Here is a 23,819-nt window from a genome sequence, read left to right as displayed (position 1 = left end):
GTCCCGGAGGCCGCTGCTCAGTTTCCCACTTCTCTCCTCTGCAGGCTCAGAGGAGGCTCTGGCTTCTCCTTGGTGACGATTTCCTCCTTCAGTCTGTATTCTTCTCCTTCATGTCAGACCATTCCTTCTTAAAAATATGTGCCGGCCATATTCTTTTTCCTCAGTCACCGCTGTTTCCTTGCCTGGCTTACTGGCCATTGTCCCGTAGTCTTGCCAGCTGGGTCCCACCTCCCGCTCATCCCAGGTCAGTACACTCCAGACCCCCATTTTCCACCAGCAGTTGGGCCTTCTGCATGCTTTGCCCATGTGTACCTGGTTGGTTTGTTCTGATCCCCGCAGTGGTGTATGGCAATCATTGCTCTTCTTCCAGACCCCTCTCCTCACTGAGGGCCTTGCCTCCTGTTTCACTGAGGACGCTGAAGTCCTCTGGCATGAAGCTCCTTCCCCTCCCCCCTACTATGCACTCCCCCTTCTACTAATTCCTTTTTTTGGTATCAGAGTCACTGATGCTGTCTCCACCTGTGCTCTCAATCCATCTCTGAGACCAGATAGGTGTTTTGCTGAATGACACCTCTCTCCCTCCTAGAGTGTCAGCCTTTCTCCACTAGCTCCTTCCAAAGCAATTTATAAATATAGTCAACCCTCTTTCCTTAAATAACTTCATCAACAACAACAACAACAACAACAACATTCCTAGAAAGAATCATCTAGATTCATTTGTCATTCCCACCCATCTTTTCACTCACCATAATATTGATTTTGCTCCCACGTGGCAAAGAAGACCCTCATCTTCCTCATTGCCAAAGGCAAAGGCCTATTTTTAGTCCTCATCTGTCTTGGCTTCTCCTGAGTGTTTGACACTGCTGAGCTCTTCCTCTTCAGAATGGTCACTCCTGTCCTATCCCCAGTCTCTGGTGGCTTTTCGTCCTTTGCCCCAACTTTAAGCCTTAGCGTGACTAAAAGTTCTATCTGTGACCCTTTCCCTCTCCTTCATTTCTCCCCCCCTTCCCTCCTTTCACTCTGCATGCTTCACTCCCCATGGTTCCATGTCCCTTTTTATACTGATGACTTACAGACCGAGTCAGTTGCTCATCAGTCTCGAGCTCCAGACCATAATATCCAGGTTCCCGCTGGTGCTTGCCATGTGGCTAAAACACCACGAGCACTTCAAGCTCCATGGGTGGGAAACTAAGCTCATTATCCACCCCCACCTCAAAACTGCTCCTCTCTACTCCCGATAATGCCACTTGCAATTCCTAGGCCAGAAACCTGGTGTCATCCTGCAGAGCTCTTCACCAGTCCATGACATGTAATTAGCAGAAAAGTCCCACGCTCTTTTGTTTGTCCCATGTTCCATCTCTTTCATCTTCAAAGCTCTGACCCATGTCAGGCCCTTACTATCTCTAGCTGGGGGTCGTGCTGGGGTCTCCCAACCAGGGTTCCCACCTTCGGGCTTGCTGACCCTCACTTTACTGCCACCAGAGTTCTTTTTCTAAAAAACAAAACTTTATGTCCCATGCACCGCCCCCCGCCGCCCCGCCCTTACCGACCACCACCAGGCTATACCCTTTAAAGTCTTTCCTTGCTGTGTGCTTGGTGCCTCACCCAGAGCCTGGAACCTGCAGGTGCCCAGGAGATCTCTTGGTGCTGAATGGGAAAGTGGGTGTATGGGAGGTGCTGGCGGGATTCTGATTTCCGGGCACAGAAGGGTCTTAGCCTGAGAATGAGGCCATAAATCTATTTATTCAGAGGAGTGTGCCCTCTCCTTTACCTCACTAGTCACTTCCTGGGGACCCCTCCCTGCTGTGTAGTGGGTCCCTAGCAGGCAAGGCAGTCAGCAGGAAGGCTTAGTGACTATTACTGGGATGATTCCTCTTCCAGCTGCAGCTGAAGGAAAACACCTGTGGGGGAAGAGGACAGGCTGAATGGCAGGAGCTGGATGGGGTGCCCTGAGCATTTGCATCCTGTTATCTGGCGCCTGATCCTGTCCCTGTGAAACAGGTCAGGCCACTCATACATAGAAAAAAAAAAAAAAAAAAAAAAAAAAAACCACCCTAGCCTGGTTCTCCAGGTGCCCAATCCCACTCTAAAAAGCTGGTCCCTGCTTGGGACAGCATCATCAGCATTCTTCCTTCCATTTGCCCTGAGGGTGATGGTGGCAGGGGGCTGAGGCTGAGAACCTCTTTACCTGAAGACTTGGCATAGACTGTCTGCTGGTCCCTACTCTGGGCGATGCAAGACATGTAAAGCTTCTGGTCCTCGATCTTTTCCACGTCAACGTTCAGGACAGCCACAGAGCCCACAGGGATCAAGCTGGAAAAGGAGGTGGTTTAGCCCGTCCCTCATAGGACTCCCCAGCACCCATCCCTTCACCCCTCCATTTCCCCCAGCCTTCTCTTTATTCTACTCTGCCTCAGGGAATAAGTGACTCAGGACTCAGGGCCCCGTTTGCAGACTTCCAGAGTCTGACAGCAGAGGCTGTGCTCTGGCTGGGACCCAAGGTATGGCTGAGCAGTGGCTGGGGAAGGAGGGCAGCAGACAGGGCTCCCACACCACCACCGCTGAGCATGGCCACTCCTCAAGGATAAAAAGGGCATGACTTTGGCCAGGGCCCCAAGGACCCATACTTACTTTTTGAACCTGATGTTGAGGCTTACTGTGAACAGCCCCTCTCCAGCCAGGTAAGCCGTTTTAGAGAAGGTCTCGTCCATCAGGGCAGCCAAGGACCCTCCATGTGCAAACCTGGGGGTGGGGCAGGAGCTAGGCAGGGGCGCAAACTTCCCCGCCCCCCTCCCTGATCCCGACGTGGAACCGCCCTGCCTCTGCCTCTCTACGGGAGAGAAAACGAAGCAGAGCAGCATCCCAGCTCATCAGACTGGTCCCAGTTACTTCAGCTTTTCTACCATGTTCCTTCAAAGGCGCCAGCAACCATCTGACATAATTCTTTTATTTTGCCAGGAAAACGTGTTGTTGTTGTTGTTTTTCCGATAAAGTTAATGGGAAAACATTTTTTCTGATTTATCACCTAGTGGCTGGCAGAAATGGCCATCATTTCCACAGGGCCTGGAAAATGCTTGGTGTCTTTCAGTGTGGGCTCCGGGGCATGGCCTTGGGCCAGCTCCCACCTTACCCATCAGTACATCTGGGGCCGAGCCCACATTTTCAAGGCAGAGAAATGTGAACTGTAATTTATGTTCTCTACAGGGCCAACAGGACAGCCTCCTGAGCAGTCCTGCCTGCAGAAGGCGCAGGGCCCCCCTTTGGTGGGTTGCTGCCAACACCTGCTTTCTTTAGTGCGAGAGAATTTCTCAATCTCAGTTGTGTAAGCCGACCTTATGCCAAAGGTGCTTTGCTGTTGGTGAGGTTGGGAAAAAGAGAAGTGTGCCGAAATCTAGAATGCAGATAACATGAGACAGATTCAAGCTTCTGATTTCCAGAAGCATGATTCTCCATGGACCAGGCCAGCTGTCCCACTGTGCTAGCGTGGATTGCCCTCCTGTTCCCACCACCAGGAGGGGAAAGAGCTGGAAGGCTGTGGAACCACCCTCCACCTGGTTTGACTTCCTGCCCCACCTCCCACTACCTGTCTGATCTTGAGCAAGCTGCTAAGTTGCTGAGCTGCTAAGTGGCTAAGCTTTTCTGAGCCTAAGTTTTTCCACTATAAATTCTGAATAGAAATAATTCCTATTTCAGCAGATTACATGAAGTAATGTTCATAAAACCCCCTACTTCCACACTGCTTTAAAGAGGGGAAAATAAGTTGGTGCCAAAGAACCCCAAATCTGCTCTTCCCTTGGCATCCTCATTGGCCAAACAGGGACCCACTGACAGGCTTGTGGATTCTGCAGGATAGCGCTTGGCCAGCCCGCAACCTAGCCCTCCTCATTGCCTAGGGGCTGGGTGGGCACTTGTGATAAGATAGGTGATATCTATTGGTCTCTGCCCTGGATTCAGCGCAGTGCTGTTGAAACCCTTGTAATTTCCTGGGCGATGGGAGTGTATTGTTTTACTGAGGTGGCTCTGGGCAGGCTCCTGGATGGCTCCTGGATGAGGGCTGGTCCCCAGAAAGACCAAGCCATGATTAGAAGCTTCTAGAGAAGGGCTGGAAATGGAATATTTGATGGATCACACCTGGTGAGGAAGTCTCCATAAAATCCCAATGGTACAGGGTTCAGAGAGCTTCCAGGCTGGCAAACACAGGCCCGGGGGAGGGTGATGCATGCCAACCCCACAGAGACAGAAGCTCCTGCATGTGCTTAGGACCCTCCCAGACCTCGCCGTATGTGTGTCTTCATCTGGCAGTTCTTCTGTATCCTTTATCATATCCTTTAATAAACTAGTAAATATAAGTGTTTCCCTGAGTTCTGGAAGCCTCTCTAGCAAAGTAAGTGAGCATGAGGAAGGGGTTGTGAGAACTCTGACTAGTAACTGTAGGGACCAAGGCAAGCTGCCCCAGGATGGGCCACTCGAGCATGGATATTATTTTGAGCTGAAGGCAGTTGAGACCCTGTGGAATTCCTTCACTACATAGAAGAATTTAAACTGGGAGTCTTTCCCAGAGTAAAGGTTATTACCAGAGATAAGTTTTACCTGAGTGACCCATCTGTAAGGCAGGATAAGCATCTAATTACCAAACATCTGCTCTTCTTGTTATCATGCAAAGTGCATTCCTTCCCTTCTAAGTCCCAGACCCCTGCCCCCTGCTCCTTAGTTCAGGATGACAGATAGGCTTCATTTTGCCTGTCTTTGGAATTCCCATGTCTGTGTGAATTTCCTGTATGTACACTATTAAATTTGACTTTCTCCTGTTAATCCGTCTCAGGTCAATTTGATTCCTAGTCCAGCTGCAAGGACCCTTGAAAGGGACGGGAAATTCTTGCTTCCCAACATAGCGAAGTCAGACAAAAGTTGTGGGAACCTGGCGACCTGCCACTTGCTCTTGGCGTCTGAAGTGGGGGGCAGTCTTGTGGACTGAGCCTTTACCCTGTAGGATCTGATGCTGTCTCCAGGTAGATGGTGTCAGAATGGAGTTAAATTGTAGGACACCCAGCTGGTGTCCCAGAATTGCCTGGTGTGGGGAAAAGCCTCTACGCATTTGGTGATCAGAACTATCAGAAGTGTCCTGTGTGAGCAGTAAAGGAGATGCACAGGAGAAAAAGACATAGTAGTTGAGAACTGTTTTTTTTCCCCCCTATGCAGTAGATAGACTGAACTGGGTATCTCTTTCTCTTCAGTATTCATCTCTTCTCTGAACCACTCAACCCACTGGCTTCAGTGTTGGGTGGTCCTCCGTTGCCTTTCCATGAGCCCCTAAATCAAAATCAGCTATACTTCACCCCTCAGCCCCGCCTTCTATAGTTTTCCTCTTGAGAACGACAGGCATTCCTGACCTGTGTAGGGCTCTGACCTAGTTCCCCAGTGCTCAGTGGGAAAATCAGTGTCCTCATGGAAGATGCCTTTGGGATGGCCAAGGTGGCCAAGGGCTGCAGTCTGAATCCATGGCCTGTGGAGGTGCTGACATCTATTAAGACCTCTGAATTTAGCTGTGAGTTTCTCCCAGGCCTTGGGACCCTAAAGCTACCCCCCCACCATTCTTTCTCTCTTGTAGGAACTCTGGCACCACTAGTAGGCTTTGGTGACTGTCTAAAGAAGGAACAGGGATGCAGGAGAAGGCGGACAACCATGGACTTGGTGGCCCAGTGGCCTTGGGCAAGAGGCTCAAGGCCAGCTTGATTTCTCTTGTGGAATTCACCTAGTGTGAGTTCCTTCCTGGGCCTATCCCAGGTTCAAAGGCAGCAGAGTATAATGGAGAGATCAATGGCTTGGAGTCCCAGATCCTGGACTAGAGACCTGATTGGTTGCGTGGGCTGCTGTGCTTCCTTATCTCTGTGTTTGCCCCTAGGCAAAAGATGAAGTCTGGAGAGATGGTGTCTGAGAGCTAACATTGTGTCATATCATTTGTGAGTACATAGACATGGTCCTGTAATACCATATCTCTCAGTCATTCTGGCAGCTGGATATTATTGCCCCAGGTTTCAGGTAAGAAGGGTGAAGGCCAGAGGTTGAAATGCTTGCTTAGGGTGCCAAGGCCAGCAAGGCAGAACAGAACTAAAAGCCTGGCTCCAGATCTTGTCCTCTTCTAAGTTCACAGCACATTTCTCAAAGTGGCCTCTAAGACCACCTTCTTACTAGAAAAAATTTCAGACCTCCATACAGAGGCTCTCCTTATCTGCCCAATGAGGCCTGGACCAGGTGACCCAGAGTGCCCTTCCAGGCCTGGTGTGGAGACAGAAGCCCAGTGCCCACCCTCCCATCCCCCAGCTCCTGAGGGAGAGGGACAGACTCTGGGGCCCTGTGTGTGGCCCATCTGAACTGAGCCCAGAAAGCAGCCAGGGACATCCACCCAGGCTCTGTCTGTGGCTTACCCTGGGGGCCCCTCCAGGTAGGGGCCAGGTTGGAAAAGACAGATGGACTTCTTCTTGGATGGGTGGAAAAAAATGACATACTCGTAGCCTTGTCCTTCCTCTTGGATGCATCTGGTGAAGATGCGCCAGTCGCTTTTGTCTAGGGAGAGATGGGCAGTGCTGTAGCTCGAGAAGTGGGTGCACAAGTGTGTGGGGCCCAGTCGGGATTCAGCACCACGGTGGAGCCCTGCCTTAGGCACAGGGTCCAGGAGAGAACCAGAGGATGCCCCAGCTCTGTCCTCAAGGAGCGTTCAATCTGAGAGTGGAGAGTCTGCCCTTTCCTCAGGGAGCCCTTGGTCTGGAGGGGCAAACACTCAGGAAGTTCCCTAGCTGAGGGGTAGAGACAGGCTCATGGCCAGATCAAGACTTTAAGAGACCTTAAACCTGGGAAATTAAAAATGTAACATGTACTGCACATATAATTCAAAATAACAATAGTACTAAACTGTAAAAATCAGGATGCCTGGCTGGCTCAATTGGTAGAGCACATGACTCTTGATTTTGGGGTTTTAGTTTGAGCCCCATGTTGGGTGTAGAGATTACTTAAAAATAAAATCTTAAAAAAAAAAAACCACAGTAAAATAAGTACAGAAAAGTCCATCAAAGTCCTGATTTTTTCCCCAAGATGACTACTACAACAACTACATCCTTTTTTGGTAGACATAAAATTCTTTGAAAAAAATTAATTTGGTGACCTGCTTTGTGGCATAAATGCAAAGGTCATGTGCCTACCATACCACAGATTCATCAGTGGGCTGGAAAACCACATGCATGAATGAGAGAGACAAGAAAACAGGGACATGTGTGTGCACAGGCACACATACATGCACCCACACACATGAAGGAAGGTGAAGGTGGAAAGTTCTATCCGTCTGATCTGGTGGGAGTTTGGGGAGCCTGGCTATGAAGCCAGTAGAGTGGGGATGCTGTGTTGAGGCCTACAGTGGGGGAGGCAGGCCCCAGGGCCCCGACTGGGTGGAGAGGAGGACTTGGGATAAAGCTTGATGGCATAGGAAGAACACCCAGTGGGAAGGCAGAAGGGTAGGGGGTTAAAGGCTGTGCTCAGGGGGTGGCTCTTGACTGGAAACAAAGGCCAACAGTAGGTTGTGTTCTCTCAGATGCGAGGAGAGAACCAGAGATCAGAGAGAATACTCTTCTCTTCTTCTCTACCGGCCTGGGTCAGACACAGAAAGAACTTCCTGCTGAGAACTAGAAGGGAGGTTATGGATCTCCTTCCTGAGGGTCCTGAGGGTCAACACAGTGAATGGGACTGGCTGAACCCCCCGGTGGGCCTGTGGGCACATCTGCCTAGGGAGCAGATGTGCCCAAAGGCCCTCCCAGGCCAGGCCTTACCTGAGGCAACTGCTAACCCAAATGGGAGTTTCAGCCCCTGGATGTGGTCTCTGTTGGACTTGAAGGAGGGGAGTTTGACCCAGCCATCGGTCTTGGTCTTCTCCAGAAATTCCTGGTATAGGTTCAGCATGTCTGGACACCAGCTGGCATTGGGAAGGGCGTAATCCTTCAAATCCGTCTTCTCCGGACAGAACCTTGAGACCTGGGCAGGAAAAATCAGAGAGATTAAAGAGCTTCTTGGGGAATGGGGGCTGCTGCTTGTGCTGTGGGACCTCTAGGTGGTTTGCTCCTGGGTTCACTGGCTCCACCAGTGTCGACTTACAGGAAGCGGCCCAGGTTCCTTGCAGAGGGTTAGGGGACACCTGTGGGTGATGGGCAAGGGGACCCTACAGTGCAAAGGAAGGATAAAAAAGGAACGGGGGCTGACAAGTAGAGGCATACCGCTCTGTGGTGTGCCTTGCAACTGTCCTGTTTAAAAACCCTTGAGCTCTTCTTTGAGGCTGAGAACTACTAGTCTAAGCTGCACTGTACAGATAGGGAAACTGAGGAAATATGGCTAAGGTTGCCAGGCTTGTGAGTGTGAGAGCTGATGGTCAAACCGGAGCCTGTCCTGAGATACTATCTATCCCAGAGGGTGTGTCCAGTGGTTGAGGGCCATTGCTGCCACCTGCTTGCTTTCGGGGCTAGTCTAGCTGTCTATAGTTATGGGCGTGCCCTGGCAAGGTAGCTCCTTTTTTTTTTTTTTTTAAGGTGGCTCCTTTGAAACATGTTTCAGGTGCCCACACAAGGGTGTTACTATCTGTAGGAAGAGTGAGCCCTCTGTGGTGTCAAATACTCACGGACCTGTCACAACTATGGGCAGTGGGCTGGCTGCTGGCCAAACCACACGCAGGTTTGTCCATCAGGAAATGCCCAAATGCAGCTGCAGCAGTCTGAGTTCCACGGGAGGAAAGTGACTCATGCATGGCTGCACAAGATCCAGACCAGGATAAAAGTGTCCTGGTGGTCTTAGTTTTGGATTGCTTGCCCTTTCTTTCTCCCTTCCTTCCTCCCTTCCTGCTTCCCTCCCTCCTTCCCTCCCTCTCTTTCTCTCTTTCCCTTTCTTCCTTCCTTCTTTCATTCTTTCTTTCTTTCTCTTTCTTTCTTTCTTTCTCTTTCTTTTTTTCTTTCTCTTCCTTTCCTTTTCTTTCTTCCCTCCCTTTCTTCCTTCCTCCCTCCTTCCTTTCTTTCTCCCTTCCTTTCCCTTCCCTTTCCTTCCCTTCCCTTCCCTCCTCCCTTCATATCTTTAGGCCCAACATGGGGGTTGAACTCATGACCCTGAAATCAAAAGTCATGCTCTACCAGCTAAGCTAGCCAGGAGCCCCTTGGTCTGGGTGACTTGATATCCCAAGAGCACCTTCCCTTTGCCAAATCACATAGCTCCCCAACACACTGCCCACTTGCTCCAGCCATCATCTGGAAAGAAGAAATTTGGGGTGCTCCTTATGCCCTAGGCCCCCAAGAGAAGGAGGGCTGCCTACCTGGCTGAGCTGGGAACTTACCAGGGAGTCCGCGGAGGATCCGAATGCTGAGGTGGGGCTGAGTCTGGGCAAGACCTGGGGGATGCCAGGAAGGACCCTGTGCTGGCCAAGTCTTACTGCCCCCAGGAAGCCTCTCCTGATCATGGCTGAGTTCTGAGGCTGGGGCTGGCGGGACAACCGGCAGACTCTTGAGAAAGCAGCAAAGTGAGTGAGTGCTTTTTGGGTGTACCTGGGTGCCGCGGGTATCGCTGCCACCTCTGGTACAAGCTTCTCACCTTTTTGGTCACCAGGCTTCCAGCAGCAAGCTGCCCCCGCAGATGATTAGGCAAGGCTGGGCTGGGTTGACAGAAGACTGCAGATGTTTGGAGCCTTTCACTGGTCCCAAGCCCCGCCCAGCGCTTGGGGAGGAGCAGACCCTGCTCGGGCAGGAATTCTTAATAGGACTGGGCTGAGTCCAGAAAGAAACATTTCTTAAAGAGAAAGAAGCGCATAAGGAAATAGCATATGGTACACAGGGCCTCAGAGGGCTCCCCTGAAGTGTTTGCGGCGGGGGATATGAGAAAATTCCCAGAAGGATAAGGGAGGTCTGTCTCTCGATTGGAGAGTGTTGGTGGAGACTTTGTGGCATGTGCTCTGCAGCAAGACCACTTAAGTCCCCTGGTATGGTCCTGGCACCCCTTTGTATATCACAGACAAGGGGTCGCACAGGGAAGCCTCTATCTGCTGGTCCCCGGAGGGGATACTGGCAAGAAGGAGATGGTCTTAGAAGCACAGACAGAAAATCATTTGGGAGCAGTGAGCTTAGCAAAGGTACTTTAATGCTTTGGGAAGCCCAGGGAAGGGCATGAGTGCTGGGGGTGAGGTGGAAAGCTGGGCAGCGGAGGCCTTGTTCCTGGCAAGCCTGGAGGAGAGACAGCTTTCAGGGGAAAGTGGAGAGGAGTGTTCAGCAAAGTGTCTACGAAGTTGCGGGCTTTTCTGGTGCTGGTATTTTTTTCTATTGAATTAAAACTGCCAGTTTTCTACTAGAAGTCCTGGTTTTTAATTTACTGGAGAAAAGCATGTTCTGATGGTCAGAACCATGTAAAGGTGGAATTCTGATGACGATGGTGGTGATGGTGGCGATTGGGGCAGTTTCTGAACAATCAAACTGATTTAATAGGAAAGTTTACCGGTTTTGTCCCACTTTCGGTATTTGGCTTTCCCAGAAGACTAGAGTATAACTATTTCCCTCATGTCCTCTCAAGATTTGAATGAAATTTCTTCAAGGACGGGGAAACCAGGTTTTTGATTGAGTTAGTCTCTGGATCTAGCCCAAACGATTAGAATTAGTTGCTAGCATTTAAAAAACAGGGAGTTTCACACAAAGCAGGTCAAGGATCTCCAGATAAGTAGGAAGATCTGGCCACAATGTCCTTTTAGCACTGTGCCACAGCAGCCGGCCGGGGGCAGGCATTGTGTTCTCTGGCTTGGCCCAGGCCTCCCCCCATGCCTGGCATCCCTTCATTCCCTTGAAGCCCCTATGTGTGATACCTGATGGAAAAGACGGGGCTTGAGGAGGAGACGAGAGAGGAAAGAGGAATCTCAGAAAGACTGGAGAGGGGTCTGAGGAAACAGGAGTAGGGAGGAGGAAGGGCTCCACAGGGGCCTGATCCCAGAAAGGTTGCCGTTTTTGTCCAGATTCCAAGAAGAACCAGTAGCTAAACTTGAGAAAGAAAGTCCTTGTTTTCTTGCTTAAGAGCCATGTGGGAGCTAGGTTATCGCCCTTGCACAGCCTGAATTCCCTTGCAGATCACATACCCCAGCGGGATCAGCCTCTCTTCTTAATGGACTAGCAGAGAAATACTCTGCGAAATAATAGAAGATATATATATTGGTTTCTGAGCACAGCTCCTAAATCCCTCGGAGTTTTCTGGATGATCCAAGTGTCTTTCGTTCTAATGAGGCAAATCTGGAAAAGGAGTCTCCTGGATAGCTTCAGGGTGGAGACTGGTCACCGGAAGGACCAACCCAGGATGAGAAGCTTGGAACTTACAGTCCCTGTTGGTTTGAAACCCCTTGGGGGCGCCTGGGTGGCTCAGTAGGTTAAGCCTCTGCCTTCGGGCCCAGGTCATGATCTCAGGGTCCTGGGATCAAGTCCCACATTGGGCTCTCTGCTCAGCGGGGAACCTGCTTCCCCCTCTCTCTCTGCCTGCCTACTTGTGACTCTCTCTCTCTCTCTCTGTCAAATAAATAAATAAAATCTTAAAAAAAAAAAAAAGAAAAAGAAACCTCTTGGGAGCTTCCCTGTGTAATCTGAAACTAGCTCATAAGGGAACAACAAAGAGAGACTGGAGAAAAGAGGCAGGCCACTCCAGGTTGGTAGGTGGCAGTTTTAAGGAGGCAAGGGAGCTTACAGGAGAGGCTAGTCTTGGGTGGCAGCAAGACAAATGGAACCCCGCACCCACCTGGCACCTTTTAGGTTCAGGGACAGAGGGGCCTTAACTGGATTCAGTCATGTAGACTATGCAGGGCTTCTCAACAGCACATTGTTACTCAAGGCTGTGTCCTTGGAGCAGCCTCTCAGAGTAGGAAAGGCAAATGAAACCTACATTCCAAGGACAGGGGTGGGGGCAAGAACCTCTGATCACCAGGGTCCAACTTATGGGTCAATCGGCAGTCATGTCTTCTTGATGACCTTCCTGAACAGGTACCCTCCTCCATTCTTCAAGAAGGGGACAGAGGCTGGAGATTGAGTTAATGATCCACCATGCCTATGTGAAAGCCTCCATACAAATACCAAAAGTACAGGGTTTGGAGAAGCTTCCAGGTTGGTGCATCTCAACCCTGTGGGAATAGCATTTTCTGAGCTCAAGACCCTCCCAGACCACATCTTACGTATCTCTTCATCTGGCTGGTCATCTGTATCCTTTATCACGTGCTTCATTGTATAATAAACCAGTAAGTGTAACTGCTTCCTGGAGTTCTGTGAGCAGTTCCAGCCAACAATCGAATCTAGGAAAAAGGGTATGGGAACCTCCGATTTGTAGCCAAGACAGACAGATGTTGTAGTTAACCCAGGGACCTACCGCTTGCCATTGACATCTGAAGTGGGGGGTAGTGTTACAGGACTAAGCCATTAACCTGTGAGGTCTGCACCTAATTCCAGTTAGTGTCAGGACTGAACTGTAGGGGTGCCTGGGTGGCTGAGCTGGTTGAGCCTCTGACTCTTGGCTTCAGCTCAGGTCATGATCTCAGGGTCATGAGATTGAGCCCTGCATTGGGCTCCGTGCACAGAGCAGAGTCTGCTTGGGATTCTTTCCCTCTTCCTCTCCCTCTGCCTCTACCCCTCCCCCTGCACGCTCTCACCGTCTCTTAAATAAATTAAAAAAGAAAAAGAAAAAGAATTGAATTGTAGGACATCTACCTGGTGTTGCAGAGAATTGCTTGGTGCTGAGAAACCCCACACATCTAGTGTCAGAAGCGTGTGCAATTAAAAAGGAGAAATGCAGGAACATTTTCCGATGGACATCCTCCCACTTTAGTTGTTTCACAAATTTTGGTTAAATCTGCTTTCAAGTATTTACATCATTATGCTTATGTAAGTTTTGTTCCCAGTCTGCTCAAGCCCTATTGTTAAATTTCCTTACTTGTGTAACTAATTTTCCGTGAGCTGATGATTCCCAAGGTTCTGCTGGATGCTGTGGTCCGGGGCAATACAGGGAACTGAAGGGGCTGTGCTGCAGATCAATCTTCATTTCCCAGCTGGAAGGGAAGAGATCCATGAGAGAAGAAAAGAAAGAAAGACCTGGCGATGTCTGTGATATTTAAGACAGTAAAATGGAGTCAAGGGTATAATAGATAGAAAGTGATTAGAAGGAAAGATACCTGAGAGAACATCTATGCTGATGGCAAAAGCATGGGTATGGCCTTGCAATTGGTGAATGGAGGAAGTTATTCAAGGCCATTCCACATATCTTGCAAGTTCTCTGTGCAATACGGAGCCCCTTCTAGAAATGGGCTGGGAGGTCAGCTATGCAGGGAGGTGGAAATGTGTTGGCTAGGGCCTTCAATGGATTTTGTTAGAACATGAAATTTGGCCCTGATCCTTCATTGTGAACTCAGCTTAGAAAGAACAACAACAACAACAACAACAACAACAATAAAACCCGACTCAGCTCAGGGAAAAGTGAGCTTCTCCCGGACCTGGACTCTCTGGAGAAGCAATTAGAAAAAAGAGGGAGTGGAGTGCCTGGCTGGCTCAGTCTGAAGAACAGGTAACTCTTGATCTCAGGGATGAGTTCAAGGCCCATGTTGGGTATAGAGATAAAAATAAAACTTAATGAAGTACTGTCTGATGACTAACATAACATAATAAATAAAAATAAAAATAATTAAAAGGGAAGAAAAAAAGAAAACAGAAGGAAGCCAGTGAAGGTTCACTATAATTTAGAACTCCTGTTGAATTCTGATTCAGCCTGTTTGCCTGTTTGGTTCATTTCCTATTTGGGACCCATGGGGGGATGTGGAGTCTGGGAATTTCTCTCACCAAGGTTTGACCTGTCCCCAGAAGCATGTCCTGGGCCAGATCTGACAGGTGGGTGGTCCATCAGGAGAACCAGATAATTAACAACTGCCTCTTGGGGGTGGGGAGAGCTCAGAAGTTTGCCAACTTCTGGAGTGGAAATATTCCCATGGTGGCTGGTTTCAGGCTAGCACTCTGAAGCCACGGACCCTGACTGTGAAGCTGGGAAAAGATGTAGACAGTTGTCTCCTGCAAGCTGGTAGGTATTGGCTCCAGCACTCCACTGATCTAGGAACTTCTCTGGTGTGTTGTAAAGCAACAGGGGTGATCAAGGGCTGGTAGATTCCATGGATCACTTCCCAGTCCCAGGACTCTTTCTTCCTTATAGCAGGCTCCCAAATCTGAATGCACACCCACCTCTGTCTCTTTGGGAATTTCTTTCACTGTAAGACTATGTGGTAGCCCTTAGTCTCCCCAGCCTGCCCTCCTTCCCTGCTCTCACCAAACAAACTCAGAGGACCCTTTTTGCTTAGGGGGATTTACTGTAAATCGCTAAAAGGAAACAGGTAAAGATGAACATTGCCAGAAATCTTACAAAGTCCTTCTCAACTTGGGGGCCCTGGAAGCCCTCTCAGATCATTCTGGACATGTAGTGGAACTCCCCACGTGGGCTGGCCGGCTCCCACCTGTGATGGTGGGTTCTGGGCACTTCGGAGTTGTTCTGTCAGAATGGCCGCAGGCCCTTCTGGATGAGGAAGGGACTTCCTAGATGTCTTTGCTCTTCTGTGATCTCGATCCCTCCTGAAGACTTGGCTCTTACACTAATCTCTGCAATTTCTAGAGGGCTCCCAGACTACCCCAGGCCTCTCTCAGTCTGTGACTGATCTTCAAACTTGTCAGGCTAGCCCCAACCTCGGGGAAGCTTGGTTTCTTGACCTTCTGAGTTAAGGGTCAGGGGCCAGGCTGAGTGATGGGAAACCGAGGGCACTCAGAGAGGGCCGCCCTGGTCTTGCTCCCCTCAGGAGTTGCCATGAAGGAACACAGGCTCAGTTACCAGCTTTCTAATTTCTCCAGAAAAGCTAGTATAAAACCAGACTTTTATGTTATGTGAAACCTTCCAACTTGCAAACGTTGCCCCTAATTTATAAGTACACAGCATACACCAATTCAAATGCCTCTGCCTGGATTTTATCTGGCAGGCTGCTTGATCATGCCAGCTGGGTATAAGTTCATGTCTCGACCTTCTCACACAACTGTTCTCCCGGGAGTCCGCTGCTCTTCTGTTCGGGTCCCGTCTCTCTGACTATCCCCAAACAGTCCTCTTTTTATGGCTCCCTGAGGGAGGGACCCTCCTCAGATGCATTTTATATCCTGGACACTCACCATGGGCACTTTGGAAAGGAAAATAACTGTCCAGTGTTGAAACTGATAAATCAGTTGCCTTAAGAGTTTTTCCCTCCATCCTGTTGCTAAGAGGTTTTGTCTGTGCTGCTCATGGGACCTGTGAATGAACAGCTTGGGGAAAGGCAGAGGCTCAGCCTCAGGATAGCCAAGACTGGAAGAGGTGGGGGAGGCTGCCTTCATGAAACCAGGGCATGGGATGGAGCTAAAGAAGTGGTTGCTACGGAGCCCAGAGGGGCCCTGACTGGGTGGGCTGGTGGGTGTTGCCTGGGGGAAGGGTGAGCAGGGCTGTGGCAGGAGACCTTGAGTCCAGGGGAGCTGGGCAGCCGATAAGCAGACACTAGATCCTGGTATGATCATTGCACTGATGGAGGGGGTCCCAGCAGAACACAAAGCAGGGACTGCGCTGGGACTGATGGGGACCTGCTCTCTTCCTCTGAGATGTGAGTGCCCTTACCCCAGCTCAGCTGGAGTTCCTATTTGTGAATGGCCAAGAGGCAGAGAGCTGGGACCTCTAAGCTCAGAAAGTGACAAATCCTGAATGGGTGTGTGTGGGTGTGTGTGTGCACACTCAGGGTAGGGCTCCCAGTTCCCAGCCAGGCCTGTATGTAAAATCCCTTCTTCTTCAAACCCAGACGGTCATTCGAGAGATAGCACCTTCACATCAAAGGGACAGCCACATGGTGCCACTGGCAAATCTGCTTTTACGATCTTCGGACACACAGTAAGGTCACATTGCCTTTTGTAAACATATCACATGGCTAACACAGATCCCATGATACCTGGAACCTTTTCTTCTCCAAAAGCTCTGGAACAGGGGTGTCAACCATCTATTGAACGAGTTCAGGGGCCAAGTCTGTGAGGCCTCCAAGTACAGATGACAGTGGCTTCACTAGCTGCTGCGGGGCACCACGTATTTCTGCCCACTTTCCTCAAGTCACGGGCATCCCGGTGGTAGAGTGTGTGTCTATCCCATGGGCATGGAGCCAAGTCCTGTGGCCCTGACACTCCCTGGCATGGGCTAGGGGAGGAGGGTGTGAAGGCAATTCCTCTTCAGGCCACCAGGAGGAGCCTTCTCTAGGCCTTGGGAGTGGGCTCACAGGATGAGTCAGTGGCCAACTAGCCCCCGGAGGAGGCCTTGAATAGTGACCTTACAGGGTAGCCTCCTAAGGCTGTCCCCCTCAAGGTCCCACCTCTGTGCTTCCCAGGCAAGAAACCCCCTCCTTTTTGGGGCAATTTCCCCTGCCAGCTTCCTTGTAGCCCGCCGTCTCCACCTCCCCTTCTCTCCAGCCAGTCCTCAGACCTCCACTTAGTTCCCATGCGGGAGGCCCACTTCCTTCTCCAAATTCTTCCCATAGAGTTCCCAGAGCCCATAAACCCTGAATGATTAGCATCTGAAAAAAACCCCAAAAAACAAAAAACAAAAAACCAACCCAGAACAGTTCTTCCTTTTCTGGGGTATTGTAGGGCACTATTCCCCACCAGCTCTGGGAGATAAGAAGAACTATTCCATTCTTTGAGTGGCAGGTAAAGATTAAGTTTGATATTAAACCAGCCTAACCTTGGATTCCCTCCTCAAAGCCAGGCTGCCCAGGAGTGCCTGGCTGGGGCTCTGCCTTGGGTTCTACAAAGACAAAGAACCCATAGGGAGGTCCCATTCTGAGGTCGGGGCTCCTGGCTCAGTGGGGCAGGGGAGCTTGGAGGATGTGGCCTCCTCAGAAGGCGGCTCTCCTGACCACGGCTGGGCACTGGGCACACGGCATCAGCACTGGGCCTTGGTGGTCCTGTCAGCAGAGAACAGTGTTGCAGCCGCTCCCTGGTGTCAGGAAAGCCTTGCTCCCTCCGTTGGTGTCCCCTGTGAGGCCGAGCTGGCCTGGCTCCTGGCCACCGTGAAGCCCAGGGCTTTACTCCTCTCGCCTACCAGCCTGAGTCCCCGCTGTCTCAGTGCATACACATGCACATGCGCGCACACACAACCACACATGGGCACGTGTGCTCACTTACAAACATACTATGCATGGCTACACACACTTACACATGCACACACATACTCACCTGCTGGACTGGGAGAAATTACCAAAGAAAGGCTTTCCTCTCATCTTTCATGGCATGAGGGGCAGTGAAGTCCGTGAAGGGAGGGGAGCCTGTCACAGGCCACGTGCTGTGGCTGCCTTCTGGCCAGGGGCATCTCTGGCCAGGTGTCTGCAAGTGACATTGGTGTGATCATCCCCTAATGGAAGCAGGTAGAAAAAAATAAAAATTCTTTTGTGAAATGTTGATTTGGTGGACATAAAGTTCAGATCAGTAGAGGAGTTTCAAGGGCAGGAATATTTGGTCATCCTCATCTCTACCGTATCATCAAATGAAAACAGATTTGAAGATTATAGATATTTTTTGGGTTTCTTATCCAACTCAAAAAGATCTAATGTTGCGATCAGCAGACCCAAAGCCTTGCTGGGAAATCCTCATGTTTTAGATCCCTGCTTTGGTGCTTTACTGGAATACAGCATTACTAGGGGTGTCTACACGGGGTGCAATTCACCTCCTGAACTGCAGTTTCTGCAAAAAGCCAGGATCAGAGGAACCCACAGGACCAGGTCCACAGCCTCAGTTAGTACCACATCTGAGGGAGCTGCTGTCCTCACCTCTGTGCCAGCGCCCCTGCAGCCTGCCTTGTGTCCCGGCCTTCGCCATGAGCATGGGGGCCATGGGGTCCGAAAAAGCCTGCTGTCCATTCTCCACACCAGCTGATTCCGGCCACAGGGCAGTTACTACAACCTGTCACTGAAATAAATGCTCACATGGGACACCCAGCACGACTGGCTGGAGGAGGCAGGCATTGAAGTGCATGTTGTCTGGCGGAACGGCTGAATGGCGGGCCACGTCCTGGTCAAAGACTGCAAAGACCTGGACTTGATCTTTCACGTAGCTCTTCCCACAGAGGCCGAATTTCAACTGGTCAGGGACGTGCTGCTGAGCTCCCTTCGGAACTTCCTGCCAGAGGGTGTGAACAAGCTCAGAATCAGCCTGGTCACTCTGAAGGAGGCGTACATGCAGAAGATGGTGAAGGTGTGCACAGACACGGGCCGCTGGAGCCTGATCTCCCTCTCCAGCAAGAAAGGCTGGAACGTGGAGCTGAAGTTTTCGACTCCATCCAGTGCCAGTTTGAGTTTGACGTGGACTCAAACTTGACTCTCTGCTCTTCTTCTCAGATCATTCTGGACTCTCTGCTCGTCTTCTACGACTGCAGACCCTGAACCCCATCTCCCTCCTGGCCTCACACACGTGCTGACAGAACAAAACATCATCCCCAACGCCACCAATGTCACCTGTTACTACCAGCCAGCTCCCTACGTCAGTGATGGCAACTTCAACAGCTACTACATTGCCCATCCTCTGGTCACCTACAGCCAGCTGTACCCTACCTGGCTTCCCTGTAGCTAAGCTTGAGACCTGAAGGCTTCCACAGTGGGAATCCCAATAGGGCAAGGGCTTTCAGGGGTGAAGAAGAAGGGTGCCCCCTTCTCGATGTAGGTGTTTGGCTTTTAAAGGGGAACTCAGCTCTGATTCTGCTCTTTTTTTCTTTGTGCACCCATTGGAATGGGTCTACAGTCTATCAAGAGCCAACCCTGAAGGGACCCAATATTCCAGTGCCACTCTGGAAAATGCTATAGAATGGACGACCTCTCCACATCTTTCCAGGATCGACAGTAACACGCATGTCCCCAACACCCGCACAGGGAGATTGGAGCTCCATGCTCTAATGGAATCTGGGAGAAAGCTTGGTCAGTGTCTATTCTTTCTCACTCAAGCTGAGAGTATGTTTGCCCTCACATGGGATTCTCAGCTGTTCTATGAAAGTTGTGGTTGCAGTCTATTTTCTTGTACCGATTTTAGTCACGCAGAAAATGGTGGATGTGAGAGTGGTCTTGTGACTTCATTTTTGTTCAAGGGACTGAATTGCTTATGTTTTTCCCTATTAGCAGAGCTGAGGATTTCTTTTCTGAGCAAACCAAAGCTGGTAGCTGGAGAATTGAGATCTGGTTGCAGTGGTTTATGGTTTAGAAGCTGTGCTCTCATGAGGAATTGCTTAGGAAATATCTCATGAGATATTGCTTAGGAAAAAAAAAATGACCTTTGCTTGAAATGTAACTTGAAAACAAAATAAAATGTAGAACGTAATGTCTTTTGTTTTTGTTCGTTTTGCCAAACGCTTTGTTTTTATTTCATGCTGGGCCGGAAGGCCCATGGGTGCCCTTCTCTACCATTTCACCAAGAAAGTAGCACTGCCCACTCCCAGCCTCCCATGACCTGGTCCCAAGGCCACAGAGCAAATGCCTAGAATCAGAATTGTTTTCTGAATCGAATGCAAAGTTCTCCAAGGGCCCTGAGCCTGCCTGGCTCAGCCTTGGGTCAGGCTGGCTCTGCCCGCAGGAGAAGCGGGGCTGGGGGTGTGCAGTGGGGCTGCACAGGAGAACTCCAGGGTGGTCTTCCAGGTAACGCTGGGGACAGAGCCTGGGGTACTTAGGAAGGCCACGGCTTCCCTCTTGTTTTATGCAACCTGTTGTGATGCTCCCTTCGAAACAGAGCGAGGAGATCAACCCGAGAGCCTCTCTCCAAGTGGTTGCAGGTTCCGTGTTTGGGCAAGAGTGGATGACGTACAAAGTAAGAGGAGGGGTAACAGCGCTACAGTTCCAGTGGTTTCGACTCTAGAGTAGGCTCTTCTGAAACTCGGGGATGTTTGTGGGGCATGTCACAAATGGACAGAGGACTTGGAAGGTCTTTTTTTATTCCCCCATATTTTAGATATGGGTGAAGTGGATATTATTCTTGAATCTTGTTTCCAGTTGCTTTCCTTTGTCACATTTATTCTTACCTGTGATGGCGGATTAATTTTTCCTGAGAACAGAAAGTTACTTCAGAGGAAATCTACAGCCTGAGTCTCATCCCCTTACTTAGAGCATTTTGTTTGTATTCCTGACAGGGCTGATGTACTCAGCTAATCAGAAACAATTAGCTACAACTCTGTAACATTTACCCCTAGCCCTTTACACTTACTTTACTTAGTATTGTTTACTTCAGAGGTTTTTCTCCTTGACCCTTAAAATGGACACTAGTGATATACTACTATCAAAATTTGCCTTATGATTAAAACTTTACCAATTTCTTGATTGGAGTATCATTCTTTATAAAGTAGAAAGTTTTCAAAATTCAAGTTTGTAAATTCTGGCCTGAAATCAGTGATAAAGGAAATGTCCGTTCTGCCTTTGCCTCCTTGTGGATCTCTGTGCACCATACTTACACACTTGGCTGGGTTTGTAACAAGAGGAGGACAGTAAATCCTGGTGATGGAGTCTTGAGATCTGGAGTTAGAATGACAGATGCAAATCCCAGGTTTGCCTCAGCTTCCCCATCTGTAAAATGGGAACATCAAGAGTTCCTACTTCATGAGGTGGCTGTGCGACTTTGGGAAATTTACTTAACCTCACACAGTTTGCTCAGAGGTACAATAAGAAGTAGAGGAAGTAAGGCAATAATGTGTTTACACAATGACTGAAAACTTGTAATTTTAGGCAATAGCTATCTTTTTTTTTCTTTTAATAATTCTTAAACTGTTGTAGGCTTGAACCACTCCAGAGAAGCCCTATGGGCCAATTTGTCTTCGTTTCATTCACACAAGGATACAGCCTCTGTAAACAGCCTGTGCACACCTCTAACACTCTAACACTGATTCTCTAACACTGCTTCTCCCAGGGGCAACTTAAGACACCGTCAGCCAATGAGGGCAAAGGCCTTGTAAAAATCTATTGTACAGGTTCTGAGAAAGAAGATTCTTTTTTTTTTTTTTTAAGGTTTTACTTCTTTATTTGACACAGAGAGAGAGAACACAAGTAGGCTTAGCGGCAGGCAGAGGGAGATGGAGAAGCAGGCTCTTTGCTAAGCTTAAAATCCCAGGATCCAGGGATCAGGACCTGAGTGGAGGGCAGACGCTTAACTGACTGAGTCACCCAGGCACCCCGAGAAAGAAGGTTCTTTTTTTTTTTTTTTTAAGATTATTTATTTATTTATTTGACAGAGAGGTTACAAGTAGGCAGAGAGGCAGGCAGAGAGAGAGGGGGAAGCAGGCTCCATGCTGAGCAGAGAGCCCGATGTGGGCCTTGATCCCAGGACCCTGAGACCATGACCTGAGCTGAAGCAGAGGCTTAACCCACTGAGCCACCCAGGCACCCAAGAAAGAAGATTCTTAAGGTCCGTGTAGATTGCTGCAATCTTGAAGTTGATAGCCCTTGGGTTTGGATCCCTTTCCTCCCCCTCCCTTTCTGTCCTTCCTAGATTGCCATGCTGTGGAAGCACAAGGCTGAGGGCAGAAAAGGGTTTACAGGAGGGTGGGTGGACTGCCACAGTTCAAGGCTGGCCACAGTTTTCCCCGGGGAGCTAGCTGGGACCTTCACATTTATAATTGTGCACACACTAGTCAGAGTGTTTAATGCTAGTGCTAATAGTATGGGGTAGGGATAGCAAACACAGCATAGGGGTGCTGAGGGAGCCTATCTCTGTGGCGGTGCTCTGCTATTTCTCTAGTTGACCCTTAGTTCACTGTAGTGACTGAGACATGTCCCCCCACCGACCTTGTCTTTCTTCCACGGTTACTAGGAGTTACCTAGGCACATCTTGCTTTCATGGTGAGAGCCACCACTGCTTTCTGAGGGGAGGATGGCAAGTTGTTTTCCCAGAGTGAGGCTCACCTCTTTGTGTTCCTGCCAGCTGGGCCTGGGTTCCCACTGTGTTCTAAGGGTAAATTACAGATAGACACCGTTCTTCAGCAGGGGTCCCGGATGTGACCACTTCTGGGTCTGCAGACCAAAGGACTGGGTCTGGCACCCAAAGGGCTGAAAGGAGCCAACTCTAGAGTCCAGCCATCTCATACCCCTTCCAACTCTTGCGCATGACTTCTGCCTCTTTCTGCCCTCCTGCCTCCCACCGCATCTTACTCCCCCACCTGGGTACCTCCAGACATGATTAAAACACTTGACTCTTAGAAAGGTCCCAGGATCCTTACGCAATTATCTCCCTACTTCCTCACGGACTCTCTGGGCTTCACATGTCAGTAGTTGAAGGGGAAGAGTTTGTGAGGGGGTGGAAAGAAGGATGATTTGGTTCCATTTGTCCCTCTGCCAGTCTGACAAGATTCCACTAGTAGAGACAGAAATGGGGAGACATGTCAACCAGAAATGGCTAATCCTCTTCAAAAGATGTTTTGCTATATTAACTCACCAGGCACTTCTCCATTAATTGTAGGTTGAGTTTATCTCATATAAGTTATATGAGACTATATATATGGTTCCTGGACTATAGCTATCCTTATTTAACATTTAAACTCTAAATACTTCACACATTGCTGCATCCTGTGGGCTCAGTAGTGTGCTGACATGGCTCCCAACCAATGTGGGTGAAGAGGAGAATGACAATAACAGCAAACATGCATTTTACATTCATTTACTCACTTAATTCTCCTTACAATCAAAACTAGAGACTAAGATTACTTAACTTGCTCCAAGGCACAGTCAGGATGTGAAGCTAGGCTGTCAAACTCTGAAGAGTAGGCTCTGACTTTCTTTCCTTGTGACAGACCCTGACAGACCTTGACTGACAGACCCTGAAAGACCCTGACTGACAGATGCTGACAGACACTGACGGATCATGGGCTACCAGAAGACTTCTCTTTTGAGGAAACCTGGGCAGATGAGAAGCTACCAGTAAGAGGACCTATAGTTACCAAGCTCTTCCACCAGCCAGAGGCCATAAATTACTGCATAAACGTCTCCTTAGATGAGCACAGAGCCCAGCCCTAGCCAGCAGAAGCCAAATTTCAACAAGTTTTGTCTTCTTTTTAAGGGTAAGGGTGTCCTATTCAAATCACTTCTCTACCTGGGAATTCATACACATTTTTACTGAACTCTTTCTCTGCATCATACTTAATGCTATGTATGGATTTGCTGTTTTAAGCCTCATATCCTCATGAGGTATGCATTATCTTTTAAAAATTAATTTATTTAACAGAGAGAGAGTGTGATAGAGCACAAGCAGGGGAGGGGAAAAGGGAGAGGGAGAAGCAGGCTTCCCACTGAGCAGGGAGGTTGATGTGGGGCTCCATCCCAAGACTCTGGGTTTAAGACCTGAGCCAGATGCTTAACTGACTGAGCCACTCAGGTGCTCCAGGTATGCTCTATTTTAAAAATCCAACTTCTATTTTATAAAAGTAATTTCTTCTTCCTTTTTTTTTTAAAAAGATTATATATATTTATTTGACAGACAGAGAGATCACAAGTAGGCAGAGAGGGAGGGGGAAGCAGGCCCCCTGCTGAGCAGATAGGCTGATGAGGGGCTCGATCCCAGTACCCTGGGATCATGACCTGAGCTGAAGGCAGAGGCTTAACCCACTGAGCCACCCAGGTGCCCCATCAAAGTAATTTCTTGCATAGAGTTTAAGGTTAAGCTTTATGGAAGTAAATTTTTTTTAAAAGATTGTATTTATTTGAGACAGAGTGTGCATGACAGAGTGAGAGAGCGAGAATGGGG

The 23,819-nt window shown here is 49.3% G+C and overlaps 1 protein-coding gene across 1 annotated transcript; it reads right to left on the bottom strand.

Annotated features, from left to right (window-relative positions):
* Positions 1-1,724: 1,724 nt before the first annotated feature.
* THEM5 (thioesterase superfamily member 5) lies at positions 1,725-9,641 on the bottom strand. The gene is made up of 6 exons (XM_047727050.1): positions 9,359-9,641; positions 7,818-8,019; positions 6,426-6,564; positions 2,632-2,742; positions 2,189-2,313; positions 1,725-1,901 (listed from the first exon to the last, which is right to left on the bottom strand). Exons 1-6 carry the CDS (start codon positions 9,479-9,481, stop codon positions 1,858-1,860), a joined length of 744 nt encoding a protein of 247 aa, XP_047583006.1. The 5' UTR covers positions 9,482-9,641; the 3' UTR covers positions 1,725-1,857.
* Positions 9,642-23,819: the final 14,178 nt, after the last annotated feature.

Source organism: Lutra lutra, chromosome 4 (genome assembly GCF_902655055.1).
Source record: "Lutra lutra chromosome 4, mLutLut1.2, whole genome shotgun sequence".
NCBI lineage: Eukaryota > Metazoa > Chordata > Mammalia > Carnivora > Mustelidae > Lutra > Lutra lutra.
Note: the sequence above shows the minus strand (reverse complement) of the source record. Positions and strands in the feature narration are given on the sequence as shown.